Genomic DNA, 21341 nt, shown 5'->3' on the forward strand with positions numbered 1-21341 from the left:
AAAGATTGCTGATCGTAAATAACGGCAACAGCAGGAGCAGAAGGAGCCAGCACAGAATCTCATGAAAGATGTTTAGATGGGAGTTGTTCCAGACGACCAAATGGAAAGAGTTGGAGTTGCTCAGAGTGCTGTCTGCAACACCAATATTCCTTTCCTATTTCACTCCGAACAGCAGCATCTGAAAACCATTGAACAAATACCAACGGCAAAAAGAATTACCGTAACCTGACTTTGCTGAATCATCCAACCCTAAAGGCTACATTTAATATGTTGTTTTATAATAAAATAATAATCTTTATTCATGCCTGGGTGGCACAGTGGTTAGCACTGCTGCCTCACAGCACCACGGACCTGGGTTCATTCCCTCGGAGGACTGTCTATGTGGTGTTTCCACGTTCTCCCATGTGGGTTTCCTCCAGGTGCTCTGGTTTCCTCCCACAGTCCAAAGATATGCAGGTTAAGTGGATTGGTCATGCTAAATTGCCGTTTAGTGTCCAAAACGTTTAGGTGGGGTTGCTGGGTTATGGGCCTGTCCTTAGATAGGGTACTCTTTTACAAGGGTTGGTGCGCACCCCATGGGCCGATGGCCTCCTTCTGCACTGTTGAGATTCTATGATTCTGTCACACGGAGGGAGAATTCAGAATTTCCAGTTCACCTAACAAGTATGTCTTTTGGGACGTGTGGGAGGAAACCGGAGCACCCGGAGTAAACTGTGTTGGAGCTGAAGCCAGACAAAGCAGGTGTACTGCTGTTCTCTCTGCCATGAAAAGACTATCTCTTGATCATTTGGTGATTTCAGAATTATAAATGTTCTCAGTAGTGAATGTAAACCTGATGTGCTTCTGTTTAAAGGTTTTTATTTAAAGTCGGGATGTTAAAAGGACAGCTTACGGATTACTTAGTGTTGTATTCTTTGGGGTTGTATTTGAATTAATGGTTGCTAAGATTTTCACTGTATGTTTTAAAAAGGTTAACTTGAGTTCATAGAATAAACATTGTTTTGCTTTAAAAAATACTTTTCCATTTCTGCAGTACCACACCTGTAGAGTGGGCCGTGTGCTCCCCATACCACAATCTATTAAAAGTTGTGGGTCAGGTGAACTCCATGATACACCTTGGGGTTCTCTAAACCCTGGCCCATAACAGGAAGACAGTACCTCAGCAGAGGACATTTCAACACCGAGTCAGCCTCCAAATCCTACTTTGCATCCAATCGAGGCAACAACGGACGTCGTCTGAACTATTCCAAAAACACCAGAAGTTACAGTCAACATGAAGAAGCAGATACCTGAGGTTTGCTGACAACCGCACAGGAATTGACATCTCCAGAATGTCTAACTCATTGACTGCTGTGTTTATTAGTTGTCTGTATTGTAAATTTTGATTGTTAATGTTATACCATGTTTCATTGCAGGAAGATCTGATGTAAAGGGGGAGGAGAGTGTTGTGTATTCATATTTGTTCCTAGTTAGAACAAGGTCACTTTAAGAGTTGGCTCATGTGATGTGCTGATGACATCATCGGCAGTTTCGGCGGGCTAAAAGTTAGTCTATTCTGGCAGCCTGTGAGAAAACACCTTTCCAATAAAGTTCTTGCTTGTACATTTGTGGTCTGCAAGCCTATCCTTTAAAAAAAATATCGCACTCAATACAATAGCACTGAGGGATGAGCAACAAATGCTGGCCTTGCCAATCCTCATGCTGCGAAAATAAAATCAGCTCAGTTTTCTATCTATTGCAGCAGTTCATTCAACTCAGTACTTCCCTCTCAATTCATGATGGTTCTATTGTTTCCCCGGGCCCCAGCCATCCAGCAGCCTGTTATTTGGGGCTCGGGGCTTGTTTTGACGTAAGGTTACACCTGAAAGGTCACGCTGTCTTTTCACTTTACCTTTGTTCTTTGGCCTACTGTGTATTTTCAACCATTTCGGTTCAAACAGCAAGATTTTCTTGGCTGCTGTAGTACAGTCTGACTTCCAGCAGAGGGTGGCATTGCCCTGTGTGTAAATATTCACAGTGCTGGACAGGGCGCAGGACACAGGATTCTGATGGGAGTAACTGGGAGAGGAACTCCTCCTGCTGGTAACCATTGGGGCCAAAATCAGGATATCTGGCATGAAAAAATAAGCGGAAACACTTTCTAAGTTTTGGGGGGAAGAACAGAGGAGTGGGAGTAATTTGACTTATATTTCAGAGAGCTGAGAGATCCAACGCCGGCATCTCCACTTTCAGACAGCTGGCAGAGAAGGGTGATGAGCTGATCTGTCTCCCTCTGTGCTGTATGATTCTGTGAACGAATTGCTGTACAGCCACCACTGCTCAAGCTGCGTGTGTGTGGGGGGGGGGGGGGGGGGTGCAGCAAAGTGAAATAGGGGTAGATACAGGGTCAGGTTCGCCTTCAGCTATGCATGTTCAATCCAAAGCACGTGTCGTTAAATGGAGCTGGTAGCATGTTTTATATAGAGTACTGAGCCCCGTCTTTCTCCTGGAAGGGTAACTTTGGACAAGGTGTTGTGAGTGGGACCCCAACCAGAAAGGGTTCTCCGCTTTTCAAGCAGATGTTTCGTTTTTAACCTGCTGTTCACCCGCTTCCCCTTTTTTCATTTCACTTCCCCTCCCCCTCTGATTGGGCGGAATACCTTTGATCTATCTCTGCCGCAGAACAGCAGAACAAGCTGAATAAAAAATATGAAACCGGAACGTGTGCCAGGGCAGTTTCCACTTCACAAGGCTCGCTCCACGTCACGCTGCATCAGGTGGAGGGACAGTTTGCAGTCGACTGACTGGCTGTGGGGGAGGAGCCGCGGAGCGGAGGCAATTGCACAGCTCCTTGCAACAACTAGCATGGCCACAGTGGGCCGAATGGCCTCCCTTTGTGCTGTAAGGTCCTGAGGTTTTTAACGAATGGTTCCTTCAATGGGTGGTTCCGACAAACAGGAGTGTGGGGAACCCGCGGATGGTGCTTACTGGAATCCCGTTCACCCCGACAAATCCTGGCACACCGATTGGACCCTGTAACAACAGACAACAATCAGCCACATCACAACAGGAATTACAGCAGCAACACAATTTGATCCATCACAACAGGCAAAATAAGTAAGGTGAACATAACCACACCAGGACGGTGACACCTCGGAATAGCGCTCGTGAACCTGCAACCAGGGCCCCGGGAAGCCTTTTCCGGGGTGTCGGACTGGCTTGGGCGGCAGGCGGGTGCGGGGGGCAGAGGTTAGCCTTTGCCTCGCTGATTGCCCGGAGGCAGATCCTGTTGGGGTGGAACACATTCACGGCGCCCAAACTGACCAGTTCATCAGGTACATCCACCTTTTTTTCTCGCTGCCGATACTGACTGACCTGCTGTGTACCTGTTGCATTTACTGTTTCCATTTTTATTCTATAGACATCCGGAAGAATGTGAAGAATAATTGGAATGGGATGAGGCCAGGGTATTGGGGGTCACGATAATTGCCGAGAGGTTGTGATGGGCAACGGTTAAGAGTTAAGGCTTTTGAATGAGTTGAACTCTGGTTCCTTTTAATCTTCCTCGTCTCCGGGTACTGTTCTCGATTATTCAAAGAGTCGCTGAAACGGCAGCCTTTGCCGTGGCTTTACTGTGGGCAGGGGAGAGATGAGGCCTCAAGCCTAACTCAACGCACAGCTTTTCAATGCCCAGACAGTGTTGATTCTGAACCATAGTCAAATAGCCGACTGGGCTAACCACCTCCCCGTCCCGCCCGCCCGCCTCCAGCCACAACCATTCACTCTCAGGCACGTGAAGCAAGCAGCAATGACATTTTCTAGGCCGGCCTGGACCCACCTTTTCTCCTTTCATGCCACTCGCTCCTGGGTGACCGGAATTCCCCTTTTCACCTTTTGGCCCTCTTAACCCCTCTGGTCCAGGAAACCCTGGAGGCCCGCTGCTTGCCTGTGGCCCAATCTGTCCCGGCCCACCCTAAATGAAAAAAAAAACGTATTAGTGCAAACAAATGAATTTTAAAAATCACAAACACCTTTTCTCACCTCATTTAAAATCATGGACATGTCCACATGTTTTGGGCGTGTCTAAAACTTAGGAGATACTGGCAGGGGTTCGAGGACGTCATGTCTAGAGTATTGAACATACGGGTGGCAATGAGTCCAGAGGTGGTGATTTCTGGGGGTTTAGAGGCCACGGAAGTTCAGGGGGAGAAAGAGGCTGACGTTTTGGCCTTTGCTTGACTGACTACGGCAATTGCACTATGTACTTTGTTTATTGTACAGTCCTTTTGTTTTCTCGTTCTGTAATTCTACTGTTTACAATGCCAAAAAATACCTCATTAAAATTGTTTATCAAAAAAAAACATGGACCAATTTTCCAAATTTCCTTCCCACCAAGTACCTTTCATGACCTGAGCGGAGTGGCTCATCCCTGGTGGGGGCAGCTTGTGCCAGCAGACTATTTGACCAGGAGAAGCATTGTGCCCGATCCTGCACTTACCCGGTGGTGGCAGAATTGCGTTTGAGGACAGGGATCGCTGGGTAGCGGCCGGAAGTTGCAACCCTTGGAGGATTCACCCGTTTCCTAGCACGGGACAAATATTGGGCGGGATTTTCCGCCCGCTACCGCCGGCGGGATCTTCCTGTTCCGCCGAAGGCAAACCCAGGCCGTGGATTCCCTGGTGGCGGAATGTACAAACAATGGGGAACCCCCGTTGATGGTGAACGGTTCTGGAAGCTCACCCCGCTGGCCAAGGATGGGTGGCCTACACTGCCGCAAGACACGCCTTGGGGGGGGGGGGGGTAGTGGAAGAATTCCCGCCAGGCGGAATCCCGCCCACAATCTGCCGAAGAACATCTAACTCAGCATCGACTGAACCTCAACCTTTCCATCGGTTTGATTTTGGTGACATGTCTGGAGGGGAATTTGCTCTCTGATACAGTGGATCAATCATGTTTTGAAGTTCACCAGGATATAGACTGTCTCAGGAATGAACTTGTGCCTCAGCTTGTAGTCAACACGGAAAATTTCCACATCATGTGTTGAGTCTTAGATTGTGATTTATAGTTTGTGGTTTTGAAACCCCCAATCCCACCCTGCAACACTGATTAAATGAAATTCCACAATGCCAATATTAACAGGAATAATCCCAACATTTTCTTTTTATTTGTTCTTGGGATTTGGGCGTCGCTGGCAGGGCCAGCATTTGTTGCCCATCCCTAATTGCCCCTGAACTGAGTGGCTTGCTGGCCCATTTTAGTGGGGGGGGGGGGGGGGGGGGGGGGGGGGCAGTTACGAGTCAACCGGATCGCTGTGTGGGTCTGGAGTCACATGTAGGCCAGACCGGGTAAGGATGGCAGATTTCCTTCCCTGAAGGACATTAGTGAACCAGATGGGTTTTTACGACAATCAGCAATAGTTTCATGGTCATCCTTAATTAGAATTTTATTTCCAGGTTTTTTAAAAATTGAATTCAGACTTGACTGCCTGCCATAGTGGGATTCGAACCCGGGAGCCCAGAGCATTACCCTGGGTCTCTAGATTACTAGTCCAGTGGCAATACCACCACGCCACCACCTCCCCATAATTGTCTGTGTGATAACTTTAAACCCTCGCCTCCCATGAAAACCCGCAGGCCGTTCGCGCCCATCCCGAGACTGGAAGTTACTGCTCGAGGTCAACGGACCTTTCAATGTTCCGGCAAATTTTCTGTCGACTCGCAACCCCTCCCCAACCACGTTTCCCGGTGGCGGGAGGCAGCGCGCCATTCACTGGTGGCAGGATTCCCATCGCTGAGATTGGGAATTCCCATTAAAGGAAGCCTACGCCGACGGGAAACCTACAGGTGGAGGTGAATCCCGCCGCCAGTGAACGGCCAGAGAATTCCGGCCCTGATCTCCCATGTCAAATCCATGTCCCATAGCTTGTGGGAATATGTTGGGACAGGCTGGGCTTGTTTCCACTGAAGTTTCAAAGGGTGAGGAAGTGACCTGATTGAAAATATATAAGATGCTGAACGGCATTGACAAGGTGGATGTGGAAACGATGTTTCCTCTTGTGGGTGAGTCAAGAACAATCAGGCACGGTTTTAAAATTAGCGATCACCCTTATAGGACCGAGGTGAGGAAGAGAACGTCTGCTCAGAGGGTTTGTACGACTTCAGAACTCTACATCTCAGGAAGCGGCGAAGGCGGGGCTGTGGATATCTCCTTGTTCGGCAAAGGAGTCAAAGTTTATTAGGGATAGATGTGGAATGTGGAACACAAAACACAAACAGATCAGCCATGACTTTACCAAATGACAGAGCAGGCTCGAGGGGCTGAATGGCCTACTTCTGCTCCTATTTTGTATGTTAGCATGTAGCAACATCTCCCATTTAAAATCCACATCTCCCATATAAAACCTTGTATCACAAATCGTTGAATTTGCATTCAGTATCATGATTGCTAAGACCTGCGACTATGAAGTAATTTTGGCTTTGATCAAGTGCAAAACACGATTCAGTATATTTATTTATAGAATTTACAGTGCCGAAGGAAGCCATTCGGGCCATCAGTTCTACACAGGCCCTTGGAAAGAGCATCCCACTTCAGCCCACACTTCCAACCTATCCCCGTAACCTAGTAACCCCACCCAGCTTTTTTGGAATGAAGGGTAAATTAGCATGGCCAATCCACCTAACCCGCGCATCTTTGGACTGTGGGAGGAAACCGGAGCACCCGGAGGAAACCCACGCAGACACAAGCAACAGTGCTAACCACTATGCTACCCTGCTGCCCTATATGAATAGGATATGAATGAATTCTACATGAATAAAAATTGGGAGAGATGTACAGAGAGAAGTTGAATAGATCTCGCCCGCATTAACGCTAATCATCCAAAGTCAGAATCACCCAGGATATTTCAAGAGCAGGTTGGCTAAATTGCATCCGTATGCCTGGAAATACCTAAAACAAAAACCGGACAGCAGCTTTGCACGCAATTTGTTTTGATACAAGGGCAGGTAAATCAATCTCACAAAAAAATACTTCTCAGGCAGCCTGGAATATGTGCTGTTTATAAGCACACATTGCAATGCTGCTGTTAGGAACTCCATACATTAGATCAAGAATGTTGTTTGTAATGGCTAGCTGCTTTATCACCGTAATATTAATGTTTTCTTCAGCATCTCAGTATGTGACCTGCGACTGAACTTTCCAGCCCACTGTTTAAGTACAAGGAGTTTAAAAGTAAATCAAACGCGTTTTGAACAGAGAGTACCCTCTCAGAACAGCAGACGATTGACTGAACTTTCCGGACAATTGGATAATGGAAGAGTGAGCAGTTTATTCAGTTACAGGGAAGTCACCCGCCCTAGCCCTTTGAAGTCAGTGCAGCCTCAGCACGGAATCAAACAGCGACTGACAAACCGCTCTAATCCCACGGCGACGCCCTATGCACACAAAACCACCAAGATGGACAGAGGATTTGGGGGGGGGGGGGGGAGCTGGCAGTGGCTGGAATTCCATCTGTACCAGCGAGGCATGACATTGCGGACAGAAAGACATGGCATTGTTTTGACAGCAATCTGGACAGGTTCAATGCAAGAGGCGTTCACCAAGAGCGTTGCGTTTCAAGCCCTGAATTTCTTGCTCCGGATTGACGTTTTGAGTGTATTGGTCGGCAGGATTGCCCTGAAAGGAATATTTCAGGCCTAGTTACACTCACTTTCAGTTTTCCTCTCCAGTTCGACCAAACGTAGAGTGGGGCTCCCTCACTCGAGCACCGCCACACTGCAACAGTCTCACCCCCCCCCCCCCCCCCCCCCCCCCCCCTCTCTTTGCCACTTTGGGTGAAAGTGTAAAATGGGTCGCGAAGACCCCACTCTTTTCAGGCTTTCCCACTTTTAGACCCATCCTACAACACCCCCCCTCACCCACCACCATCCGGATGCACCTTCATTGACGACCTTCACTCACCCCCGCCCACCTTTCGTACCCCCTTCATCCCTCCTTTCATGGACATGGTCCCCCTCGGGCCCTGACCCTTGGCACTATCACCCTGACACCTGGGCACCCTGTCATTCTCCTGCCAGCCTGGCAGTGCCACTGTGCATCTCGGCAGTGCCATGCGGCAATGCAAAGATTTCTGGGTGCCAGGGGGGAGAGCCAAAGGGCCATTTCCTGCCCTTTCCCTGACCACCCAGGGGCCACCAATAGTCTGGGAGACCCCCCCCCCCCCCCCTTCCAGGTCCCGTTGCGGACCACAGGACCAGTACTAATTGGCTCCTGGTTGGGGATCTTTCTGTGGAGTCCGGTAGATGCCGGGAGCCTGTTCGATCCGATGTCGGCAGGGTTAACAGGGTTCTGAGACCCACTTAGCCGTGTGAGACTGGGTCCCACCCATTGTTGGAGACATTTATAACTGCAACAACAATTTGCATTTGTATAGCGCCGTTAACACAGTAAAACATCATAAGCCCTTCACAGGAGTACAAACTTGTGACAAAAAGACTTGGTTAAAGGGATTGGTGTTAAGGGGTGATGCAAAGCAGGAGAGATTGAGGAAGGGAATCCCAGATCATGAGGCGCAGACAGCTGGAGGGTTATCCACCAATGGGGAAGCGATGGAAATCCAAGAGTGTAGGTATCTTGGGTTAGGGCTGGAGGGGGTTTCACAGATAAGGATGGTTGAGACCATTGAAAGTTTGAGAACAATCATTTTACACTTTCACCCAAAGTTAAAGTTATTCATATCACGTGGGCGGGGTGGGCGGGGGAGGTGTGAGGTAATGCCCATGTGTGGGTGGGGGGGGGGGGGAAGAAGTGACAGTGTCCATGGGTGGTGAGTGTGGGTTACCCTCAAACTCACTTAACATTCAGGGCACCCTTTTAAAATTGTGACCTGGGGCGGGATTCTCTCCTACCCGGTGGGGCGGGGGTCCCGGCGTAGCGTAGTGGTGCCAACCACTCCGGCGTCGGGCCTCTCCACCTTTAGGGGCAAAGCCCTCACATTGAGGGGCTAGGCCCGTGCCGGAGCGGTTGGCACCACACTGACTGGCGCCCAAACCGGCTCCAGCGGCCTTTGACGCCCGCTGCCCGGCGCCGGGGCTGGCCAAAAGGCCTTCGCTGGTTCGCGCATGCGCCGGTCGGTCAGCTGCCGCTGACGGCACCACCGGCGCATGCGCACAGGGGGATTCTTTTCCACCTCCGCCATGGTGGAGGCCGTGGTGGCGGCGGAAGAAAAAGAGTGCCCCCACAGCACTGGCCCGCCCGCCGATCGGTGGGCCCCGATCGGGGGCCTGGCCACCGTGGGGCAACCCCTGGGGTCTGATCGGCCCGCGCCCCCCCAGGACCCCGGGGGCCTGTTCGTGCCGCCGATCCCGCCGCCACCAGAGGTGGTTCAAACCACGGCGGCGGGAGAGACCTCCCAACGGTGGGACTTCGGCCCACCGCCCCCACCAATTCCCGGGTGGCGGAGAATTTCTGCCACGGCGGCGGCGGGATTTTCGGCGGCCCCAGGCGATTCTCCGACCCTGCGGGGGGGGTCGGAAAATTTTGTCCGAGATCTCTGAAGAGCCAGTCTGGCCAGCAAATTCAGCTCCCCAGTACGAGAAAAATTCCAAGTGTGGACTAACCCGGAGAAAACTCTCCACAGCCTGGAAAAATGGTCGAGTGTGGTTAGATAGCGATGAGGTACTCGCCGAGATATCCTGTCCAAACCTGCCTGAAATGATTTATATTTGTATTTGTGTGTTAAGAAAGGTAGAACACCCGGCGAGACGGGGTTCCCGGCGTAGGGGAGTGGCGCCAACCACACCGGTGTTGGGCCTCCCCAAAGGTGCGGAATTCTCTACACCTTTAGGGGCTAGGCCCGTGCCAGAGTGGTTTCCGCCACGCCGACTGGTGCCAAATCCGGCGCCAACGGCCTTTGGCGCCCGACGGCCGGCGTCGGGGCTGGCCGAAAGGCCTTCACCGGACCTCGCATGCGCCAGTGCGTCAGCGGCCACTGATGTCACCACCGGTGCATGGGGTAGATGGGGTCTCTCCCGCCTCCGCCATGGTGGAGGCCGTGGCGGCGGTGGAAGAAAAAGAATGCCCACATGGCACTGGCCCGCCGGCTGATCGGTGGGCCAGGCCCCAGGACCTCGGGGGCCCGCTCGCGCCGTCAATCCCGCTGGCACCAGAGGTGCTCCAATTCCCGCCGGCGGGAGAGGCCTGTCAGCGGCGGAACTTCGGCCCATCGCGGGCCGGAGCATCGGCGCGGGGGGCACGCCAATCGGCGGGGCGTGATTCCCGCTCCTGCCGATTCCCGGGTGGCGGAGAATTCCGGCCACGGTGGGGACGGGATTTAGGCCGGCCCCGGGCGATGCCCCGACCCTGCGGGGGGGCAGAGAATTCCGCCCATGATTCTAGTCTCATTTGGAGTTTTTTGGTGCCAAGAAATCTGGAGGCCTTGTTTGTACACATGCATTTTAATGATGTTTTACTACCCTTGAAATGAAGAGATGGGTTACAAAGGGCTTAGTAGTGAATTTAGAAAAAAACAAAGTATGCTGCAGGAAAAGACAGAAAGAGAATTCAATCAATTGAATTTGTTTCCATGCCAGAGAGTGGAGGCAGCATTTCTAAGCTCTCTAGTTGTAAGAGATCCTGCCAAGACTGCTGGGGAAGTTGCCCATCTCTAATTGCCCATGACAAGGTGGTGGGGAGCTACCTTCCTGAACTGCTACAGCCCATCGAATGCAGCAAAATCTACAGTGGCAAAAGAAAAGGAGTTCCTGGGTTTTCCCGCTCCTCAGAGATCGGGAATGTTGCAACCCCTCCCCAATCACTGGAAAATGATACTGCACATTGTGCAATCATCAGCGGACAACCCACTTCTGACCTTATGATGGAGGGAAGGGCATTGATAAAGCAGCTGCGGAAGGTTGGGCCTCGGTCACTACCCTGAGGAACTTGTGCAGCAATGTCTAGGGGCTGTGATGTTTGACTTCCAACAATCACAAGCGTCTTCATTTGTGCTCAATTGGTATTGCCTGTTTTACATCAGCTCCAGAGTCAAAGTTAACCAGCAGGATATCCGTGTGCCCTTTCTAATATGACATTGTCAATTCTGGGCCAATCCTTGCAAAGTTATGGGTGGTATCGAGCCCTGGATCCATTGTGGATTTCGAATAGATGGAGCATTTATCCACAAAACAATAATGTTCATGAACTGGAGATGAAAAGTCTCGTACGTTTGCTTTTGACCCTAGGGTCCTAATGCCTATTAGATTGGAGTCTCCACATAACAATGCAGCTACAATCAGAGAGGCTGCTTGAGGAATGAGGGGGAGTATCAAACTTTCTGTCCCTTTGCTCTGTTGCCCTGTCCATGGATGTTCCTCCCTGCAGTGGATAGTGGACCCGGTGCAAACACTTACCTTTGGAAGCTCAATGCTAATGCAATTGCTCAGATCTCATGGGCAAACTGCTTTCTAAAATAGACAGCTGGGCTAAAGGAATATGTAAGTGGGCATAATAGGTTTGCAAGTTCTTGCAATTTTTCTCTTCCCTAACTTTTGATTTTCTTCGGTCCCTCAATAATTTCTCTCACCCGCTTCTTAGGCCATTTCAGAGGACAGGTAAGTATCAACTCACGTTGCTGTGGGAACTGGAGCCACATACAGGCCAGACCGGGTAAGGATGGCAGATTGCCTTCCCCAAAGGACAACAATGAGCCAGATGGGTTTTAACAACAATCAACAGTAGTTGTCATAGAACATAGAATTTACAGTGCAGAAGGAGGCCATTCAGCCCATCGAGTCTGCACCGGCTCTTGGAAAGAGCACCCTTCCCCCTACCCAAGGTCAACACCTCCACCCTATCCCCATAACTCAGTAACCCCACCCAACACTAAGGGCAATTTTGGACACTAAGGACAATTTATCATGGCCAATCCACCTAACCCGCACATCTTTGGACATAGTCGCCACCACATCGCCACCTCCCTGGATTTATCACACAGGTTTAAGGTCTGAACCCAAAATTCAGCATCTCTGGAAAGGCAGCACTCCTTTAGTTACCAGGCCTCAAATCACAGATGAGGAAAAGGAAATCACAGCCAGAACCCCATATTCAACCGATTGGTAGCGCCTCAAGTGAACGGTGTTTCAGTCTACCCAGAAACACCGTAGACAACCACTGTGGTAGGACCAGTGGGGCAGAGATATTCCTTCTAAGCCCGAGATGCAGTGCAATCCTGAGGGTGTTTATAGAGAGGATTATGCTGCAGTAAATGAGGGCAGCTTCCCTCATTACAGGTTTGTTTGGTGCCGGTCAAGTTTAACCCAGAAAATTATAAACCATAAGTCGGCCAGTTTGTGGCAATATGGGTTGACTGTGAGAACTCAACCTTCCACCTGGGCACAAAGCTGGCATCACAGATCATCAAAATCTAAAAATCATCCTGGATTTCACTTCCATCAAAGCCAAGGATGGTGCACTGACCTGACCGAGACCTATTCCCTGCAGCTCTTTTTAAAGTGCTGCCTTTTCGGAGATGCACAGCAGAGTCCTTACACTGAGAGATAAAGAAGGATATGTAACATATTTTACATTCCCAAGAAAATAACATTCCGACTGTATAATTCCATCTGTTTTTCTCCGTAATGCTTGGAAATCTTTCAAATCTGACATCTGGTGTTCTGGACACTAGATTATTAACGAAAGAAATGTATTATCATAATAAGAGAGTGGGTTCACATCCAGCACAGGTCTTCAGCCATCGGTCATGAGTATTTGGATAGGGCAGCAGGGTGGCACAGTGGGTTAGCCCTGCTGCCCCAAGGTCCCAGGTTCGATCCCAACTCTGGGTCACTGTCCGTGTGGAGTTTGCACATTCTCCCCGTGTCTGCGTGGGTTTCACCACCACAACCCAAAGTTTGAAAAGACTTATAGATTTTGTGTGACAATGTAGAATACCAATGTGTGTGCACTTAACAGTGTTTGAAATTCTTCTCTGCTATTTACACAGAAGTGTTAAGCCCTTATCATTCTAAATGGGTGAAAGCCCGCTCTAAAATAGGGAGCGGAATATCAAACTATTGTGCAAGATTAATTCGTTTCAAAGCTAATGGGTAGTAATGATTGCATCTGTGGGCCTGTCCACTGGCTAGAGAGCAGGAAGCAACCCTGCCACAGATTTTTCCAGAGGTCCCATTGAGATTAAGTCCCATTTAGATTGCTGTCAGTGTTCCCGGCTCCGCTGAGGGCAAATTCCGACCGACCTCCATGTTTGGGCTGGATATCCTGTTTGCAAGCACTACCAGCCAACCAGCGGCCTAGAGTCCTTGGACCAAGGTAAGTGGGCAGAATTGCCAGGGCCGGTTGGGAGTTGGTTGGGGGCCAGGGGGTCCTTTCAAGGAGAGGGGTTGGTTTCTTGAGGGTCCCTCCGTTTCCCCTGAGCCTCTCTGTTGGGTTTAGGATGCCCATGAAGGAAGGAGCACCACTCCCCCTCTCGTTCTACCCGACTAAATGCCAGGTTTACCTTGTGAGTTGCCAACACGGCGTGGTGCCCTCTGATAGAACACTAAAACGCCACTTCTGGCCTGCGGGCAGGAAAGCCATCCTCCACCCTTCCTGCCCTAGACTTAATTGGAAGGGAAGGGAGTGCCCCAACCCCCATCCTTCACATTGCTGACCCATTATATGCCAACCCACGTGACCCCCACCCTCAAGATACAAACAAATAAACGTAGACAATGGGCGGGATTCTCCGACCGTTTGCATGTGGTGGGATTCCATGTTCCCGCTGGCAGAGAACCCCAGCCAGCGTGTTTTCCGGCGGCAGTCAACAATCTGTCCTGGTCCACTCACGTCAACGCTACGACCAAGAAAGCACAACAGCGCCTATACTTCCTCAGGAAACTAAGGAAATTCAGCATGTCCACATTGACTCTTACCAATTTTTACAGGTGCACAATAAAAAGCATCCTAACTGGCTGCATTGCAGCCTGGTATGGCAGCTGCTCGGCTCAAGACCCTACAAGAGTCGTGAACACAGCCCAGTCCATCACGTGATCCCACCTTCCATCCATTGACACTGTTTACACCTCCCACTGCCTTGGGAAAGCAGACAACATAATCAAAGACCCCTACCACCCGGGTTATTCCCTCTTCTGACTTCTTCCATCGGGCAGGAGATACTAAAGGCTGAAAACAGGCACTAACGGGTTCAAAACAGCTTCTTCCCCGCTGTTACCAGACTCCTGAATGACCCTCTTATGCACTGAACTAGCCTCTCCACACACCTTCTCTACTGAGTAGCACTACACTTTGTATGCTTCAACAGATATCTGTGTCTATGTATTTCCATTTTCTATTTATTGTATGTCCTATGTTTTTCATGTATGGAACGATCTGTCTGGACCGGACGCAGAACAATACTTTTCACTGTACCTTGCGACAATAAATCAAATGAATCAAAACTACAGCCACTGCACTACCCTCATCTACACACTTGGGCACCTCCTCAAAAAATTCAAATTTGTTAGGCCTGACCTCCCTCTGACAAAGACATGCTGACTGTCTCTGATTAAACTATGTTTCTCCAAGTGGAGATTGACTCGCTCCTTCAGAGTTTTCTCCAATAGTTTCCCTACCACTGACGTGAGACTCACTGTTCTGTAGTTCCCTGGCTTATCTCTGCAACCTTTCTGAAATAGTGGAACCACATTAACTGTTCTCCCTCCCCCCATGGCTAGTGAAGAATTATAAATTTAGGTCAGAGCCCCGGCAATCTTTTTCCTTGCCCCACAGCAGCCTGGGACACAATTCATCCGAACCTAGAGATTTGTCCACTGTAAGCCTCCAACTGTCACTCCCTATGTCAGTTTTCTCAAGAACCTCACAGTCTCTCTCCCTGAGTCCTATACCTGCATCCTCATTCTCTTGGGTGAAGATAGATGTGAAGTATTCGTTCAACACCCTACCAATGTCCTCTGGCTCCACCCACAGATTGTTCCTAATGGGCCCTACTCCTGCACTGGTAATTTTCTTCCCATTGATATACTTAGAGAATATCTTGGGATTTTCCTCACATTTACCAGCCAGAACTTTCTCATATCCCCTCTATCCTTCCCTAATTCTTTCTTAATATCCATTTTGTACTTTCTGTCCTCCACTAATGCTTCTGCTGATTTGCTCCCCATGTACTTGTTAAAAGCCTCTCTTTTTATCCTCATCGTACCCTGAAAATCTCTGGTCATCCATAGTTCTCTGGGCGTGTTACTTCTTCCTATTACTCGCGAGGAAACGTGTTGGGCCTGTACCCTCCCCATTTCCTTTTTGAACGCCTTCCTACCGCTCTTCTGTAGATTTCCTCAGTCTATCTTGGCCAGTTCCTGCCTTATTTTACTAAAATCCGCTCGACCCCAATCCAAAACCTTTTTTTGCAATTTGTCTATTTCTTTGTCCATCACAAGCTTACCTTGCACCACCAGCAATGCGGCAGTCCTTTTTATATTCCTAAACTCTATCCACAAAGCTTTGTTTGATGCCCCCTTCAAGATATCTGATCTCTCCTTACTACAGTAACTGATTCCTTAACGAATAATGTCATGCCTCATCTTCTTTTACTCCCTCCTCAGAGCCCTGGCACACCCCCTGGCATTGGTACTCCCAAGTTGGCACTTCCAGGGGGCAGGACCTCTCGGGAACCCCTTTGGGGAGGGTTCCCATTATGTTGGGGGTGGAATGGGGTGTTCCAATGCCATAGAGGAAGGGGTGGAGGAGGCTGCGGGTGTCACTTTTGTCTGCGGGGGTTCCGATGACCGTTTGGGGGCCTTTACCTTCACTTTGAGATTGAGATGCCCTTGATCTCTGAATCCCTACTTTGCCGATCCATTCAGCCCCCCCCCCCCCCCCCCCCCCCCCCCCGCCCCCCCCCCCACCCTCCCTGTTGGCTGTGTAGTCCTCTCGCCTGCACTATGAAATTGATCAGGGTGCCGTTTGGTCTGGTTGGAAGAGGCAGCTATGAAACCGGAGAGTTTCACATTGCTTTACTTGCCTGATCCAGCACCCTGTGCAACGTTGGGAAAATTTCACCGAGTAGTGCCATAAAGCAGCCTCTGTCCTTCGCAAATGCAACCTAGCCCTGAATTTCTTGGATGGCCTGATGCCACTTTGCAGTCCAACGAGCATTTTAAACCTTCTGTTAATAATTTCTGCATCTTTACCCAAATGAGGTTTGGTAATAAAACTAATTCTTTGCTGGTGTACTCAAGGAACCTGGCTGGTTTATTTCTTACATCGAGCTACGCACAGTTCAGTGTATATATTGAATTGGCAACATCACCTCCTTTACAAATCCAAACTCTGTGATCACCAACCCAGGAGTGGGACAAAGAGAGGAGTCCGTTCACCCTCCTAGCCTGGGTGTAGCACTCTGGTTTAGCACAGTGGGCTAAACAGCTGGCGTCTAATGCAGAACAGGGCAGCAGTGTGGGTTCATTTCCCGTACCAGCCTCCCCGAACAGGCGCCGGAATGTGGTGACTAGGGGCTTTTCACAGTAACTTCAGCGAAGCCTACTTGTGACAATAAGCCATTATTATTATTATCTTGTCAGCGCTGGTATTCTCTTGCTCATGGTGTGGGGATAAAGCCGTCCATTGACGGCTGGTACTCCATCTCCCCAGCCAGACTAGTGCCACCTGGTGGGTAATACAGTACTGCAACCAAGCCGTGAGAAATGGCACTAACATGCACTGCTTGACGAGATGAATGTTCCAATCATGAGCCGATAGGAAAGAGAAACCCCATCATTCAGGACACCACCCAGTATGCAAAGGAAAGGCAATAGATTAAATCAAGAAACAATGGCTATGTTTTCAAACCTTCACAATGGCCAACACAAAGAGAGGAAAGAAAATTGATTGTAAAACAAATTATATCCTGACCTTGTCCCTCATCCAACAGTCACTTCTGGAACCTGACAGCAATCAAGGGCTCGGGGACACTTCCAAACTCACAGAATTGTAAAATCTTACACCACAGGAGAATGCCAGACAGTCTGTCATGACTTCAAAAACAGCCGTTGTATTTGCTCCCACATCACCACTGTTAGCACATAAACCTCTACGTTTCTCATCCTTAAGTCCCTGTTCAACACCATCCTAAAATTTATTTTCAGGTGTTCCACATCCCGACAACTTTCAGAATGAAAACACTCTCCTTGTCTCCCTCATGGGCGGCACAGTAGCACAGTGGTTAGCACTGTTGCTTCACTGCGCCAGAGTCCTAGGTTCGATTCCAAGTCCTAGAAGATGTGGGCCGGGATTTTCCGACCCCGCGGCGGGTCAGAGAATCGGCGGGGGGGGGGGGGGGGGGGGGAAGAATCGCGCCATGCTGCCCCAACGATTTTCTGCCGCCGATTCTCGGGCGCCCGCGGCATCGCCGCTGTGCCAGTCCGGGGCCTCACCAGCAATTCTCCGGGCCTCGATGTGCCGAGTGCGCACTGAGTTCAGCCGAATCCCGCCGGCGTGGGTTACGTCTGGTCCTACCCGGCGGGACCTCGAAGGTCTGTCTGCGGAGGTGTTCCTGGTTGGGGGGAGGGGGGGGTCCAACCTCGGGGAGGGGATCTCCACAATGGCCTGTCCCGCGATTGGGGCCTACCGATCAGCGGGTGGGCTAGCTCCGTGGGGAGCCTATGTTCCTTCGCGCCGGGCTCTGTAGGGCTCCGCCATATTGCCCGGGGCCGCCGCGGAGACGGGAATCCATGCGCATGCGCGGACTCGCGTCATCCGTGACGTGCCGGCCTTCGGGCGACGGAGCTGCGGACATCACTCCGCCGCCGTACTAGCCCCCTAGGCAGGGGTGAATATCTGCCACTTGAGGCCCGTTGATGCCTGAATGGCTTGTGCCGTTTTTGAAGCCGGCGTCAGAACTTGGCCGCGGGATTGGAGAATACCGGCCATGATGTTAGGTGAATTGGACAATCTGAATTCTCCCTCTGTGTACCCGAGCAGGCGCCGGAGTGTGGCGACTAGGGGCTTTTCACAGTAATTTAATTGCAGTGTTAATGTAATGCTGCTTGTTGCAATAATAAAGATTATTATAGATCTTTTGCAAATTATTTTAAATCTCTCACCTCTGGCTATTTCCCCACTCTCCAGAGGGGATAGTTTTTCTCGATCTGTCAAAACCTTTTATCATCTTGAAAACCTCTATTCGCTCACATCTTAACCTCCCCTGTTCCAAAGCGACAGTCCTAACTTTTCCAAAGTCTCCTTAAAATGGCCCTCAACACTTGGTTCACCTCTTCTGTACCCTTTCTCAGGCCTCAATTTACACTTCTCCTGAAATGTGGTGCCCAGAGTTGCTGACAACACTCCAGGCTATCCACAATGAGATATAAAATTCCAGCATAATATTTTTGCTGTTATGTTCTGCTTATAAACGTAGTAACCCCCTGCTTTTTAAATCAATTTGCCCCACGACCTTTTTCAAGGATTTGTTCATCTCAGCCAGGCTTGTCCAACATGCGGCCCGAGGGATAAATGCGGGCCTTGGTGAGGCTCCCGGAGCCAGTTTACAAAATGCTGGACAAACAGGTAGGTCTGAATGCAAGAATCTGCAAGGAGCTGCTCCTCCAATCACAGGCTGTTTCTTTCCCATGTTTGCTGCTGATAGGTTCACCAGTGAGTCCATCGGCAGCAAATGTGAAAGAGACAAAATTTGTGATTGGAGAAGCAGTGAACACCGACCAGTGGCAGTGAGTTTGGGGCCTAGAGGAGAGGGCTGGAGGGCCGAGGGCTGGGAGCCGAGGAGAGGGCCTGGAGAGCTGAGGGCTGGCCAACCAAGGAGGGCCTGGATAGCTGAGGGCTGGGGAGCCGAGGAGAGGGCCTGGAGAGCTGAGGGCTGGCCAACCAAGGAAAGGGCCTGGATAGCTGAGGGCTGGGGAGCCGAGGAGAGGGCCTGGATAGCTGAGGGCTGGCCAACCAAGGAAAGGGCTTGGAGAGCTGAGGGCTGGGAGCCGAGGTCCAGGAGCAAGAGCCAGGAAGCAGAGGAGCCAGGGAGCAAGGTGTAGGCCTCCAGAGCGGGGCGCAGACACGCTGGAGTGGGCAGGAAGCATCTGAGTGAGTGACTCACTGGAGACTGTGAGAGAGAGTGTGAGGTGGAGATAGTGTGAAGTGGAGAAAGTGAGGGTAAAGACTGAGAGAGGGAGAGTGTGAGGGTGGAGAGGGGTGTGAGAGAGTATGAAGGGGGTTTTATGTAGAACTGTAACATTTTACAGTGGTGCACAGGGCGCATATGACTCGGGCGAGAATGAGTGGGTTCTTTCAGGGGGTAGCAGATGAGTGTGAGAGGTGTGGGCGGGGGCCAGCGAATCACACACATGCTTTGGGATTGTGAAAAAGTAGGCACATAAAGGTTGGACAAGGCTGATTTAGACCATTTACAGTTGTGTCATTTGGAATATACTATTTTCCATGTTAAACCTCCCAAATTGATTCACTTCACACTTCTCCCACGTTGAACCTCATCTACTATGCACCAGCCCATTTCATCAGCCTCTCTGATGTCATCCTGAAGTCTAGCACTGTCTATTACTTTGTCAAGTTCCATATTATTTACAAACTTCGTAACCTCTCGGTCATTTATAAAAATTAATGAACGTCTTCCGAAATGCACACAGACAACTTCTACTTCACTACCTTCATCTGTTATCTCATTAAAAGGTTTCACCAGATTAGTCAGTCTTTAACAAATCCACGCCGACTCTTCTTGATTGGCCTGTCTTTCCAAATGGAACTATATTTTGTCTTTTGTAATTATTTCAAGTAACCCCCCCCCCCCCCCCCAACCAATATTAGGATGACGGGCCTGTATTTTCTTTATTTATACCTCTCCCCTTTCTTGAATAGTTTTGACGGTTAGCAATCCCCGCCTCCCAGTCTTCTGGGTCTACTCCTGTACCAATGAAAATTGAAAGATTATGACCAAAGCCTCTGTTATTTCCACCGTTGCATCTTTCGGCAACGTGGGATGGATTCCATTTGGACCAGGTGACTGAGAACAGTTACAAAGTACTTAATTCATATTTTAGCCATGTCCTCTGGCTCTGCATTAAAATTTCCCTTTTTCACTCTATAGGCCTTGCCTTGCTAACTGCTTAATCTTTATGGACGCAATCTAACCAAATGGGAATATAGTTTCGCAACAAGTATGTTTAGCCGAACCCAACCACAAGTGCCGGGAAACACCATGCTATTTATCGGGACTCTGGTTATGTTTGAGGCCTCAGTGGGAACTCTGCTCGCCGGCACTCCTCAGTGTAGGAGAAGATCAGGCCGCCTTAATTTATAAAAAAGAATTGGGCACTTGGTTTTTATTTTTTAAAAACTGAATAACAACGTGAGCCAAATAATTTCACTCCACTTGCTCCAGTTAATTTCTCAGAACCAGGTCGAACACTGCTTCCTTCCTTATTGGACTGGGGACATGTTGCCAGAATCGAACCAAAACATGGCAAAATGTCTGCCCCAGGGAGAAAAATGGAGTGAACATCGGCACGATTTCTCTTAGAATCTTGAGCCTCTTGGAGAAAAGCAAAGGGAGTGGGCCTAGTTAATGGTGTCGCTCTGGCGAGGCGGGCAATTAAAGTCTCCTCATCTTTCTGCTCTATTTTCGTTACATGCCTTTGAAATTTATTGACATTATTTATCTCCTTCTCACACTGGAACTCCATAGACAAACTGCCAACAATGTAAGAATCCCTCCTCCTTTTCTTGACTCAAGTGCTGATTCAGTCCTGGAGCCATCTAGTGTATCCTTTTTATGTAGAACTGTAACTTTTTAAGGTGGTGCACAGGGTGCATATGACTCAGGCGAGAATGAGTGGGTTCTTTCAGGGGGTAACAGGTGAGTGTGAGGTGTGGGCGGGAACCAGCGAATCATGCGCACATGTTTTGGGGTTGTGAAAAAGTGGGACGATTTTGTGCGGGAGTGTTCACGGTCTTAGACAGGATAGTGGAGGCGGAGGTGGACCTGGACCCTTTGGTGGTGATACTTCAGAGAAGCCGGAGCTCATGGAGAGGAGGAAGGCCAATGTCGTGGCCTTTGCCTATCTGATTGCATGGCGGTGAATTTTGCTGGAGTGGTGGTCGGCATCGCCACCGGGGAAGCAGCATGGTTGGGTGGCCTGCATGACTTCCTGCGGTTACAGAAGTTAAAGTATGAGTTACGGGGTTCTTCAGGAGGGTTTGAGGAAAGGTGGGGGATGTTTGTGACCATGTTTGAGGGACTATTCGTCACAGGGGGGGTGGAAAAGGGGAAAAATCTGTACAGACTGATTGTTGGGAAGTATGTTTCCCGGGGGTTTATTTGCTGTAACCTGTTTTGA

At 49.8% G+C, this 21341-nt stretch overlaps 1 protein-coding gene across 1 annotated transcript in view; it reads right to left on the minus strand.

Moving 5' to 3' along the window:
- LOC119951333 (collagen alpha-6(IV) chain-like) overlaps positions 1 to 21341 on the minus strand; it is a 424187-nt gene that overhangs the window by 161478 nt on the left and 241368 nt on the right. The window contains 2 exon segments of the mRNA XM_038774449.1: positions 2968 to 3012; positions 3818 to 3952. Coding sequence (XP_038630377.1) covers positions 2968 to 3012; positions 3818 to 3952 — 180 coding nt within the window.

Source organism: Scyliorhinus canicula, chromosome 17, assembly GCF_902713615.1.
Source record: "Scyliorhinus canicula chromosome 17, sScyCan1.1, whole genome shotgun sequence".
NCBI lineage: Eukaryota > Metazoa > Chordata > Chondrichthyes > Carcharhiniformes > Scyliorhinidae > Scyliorhinus > Scyliorhinus canicula.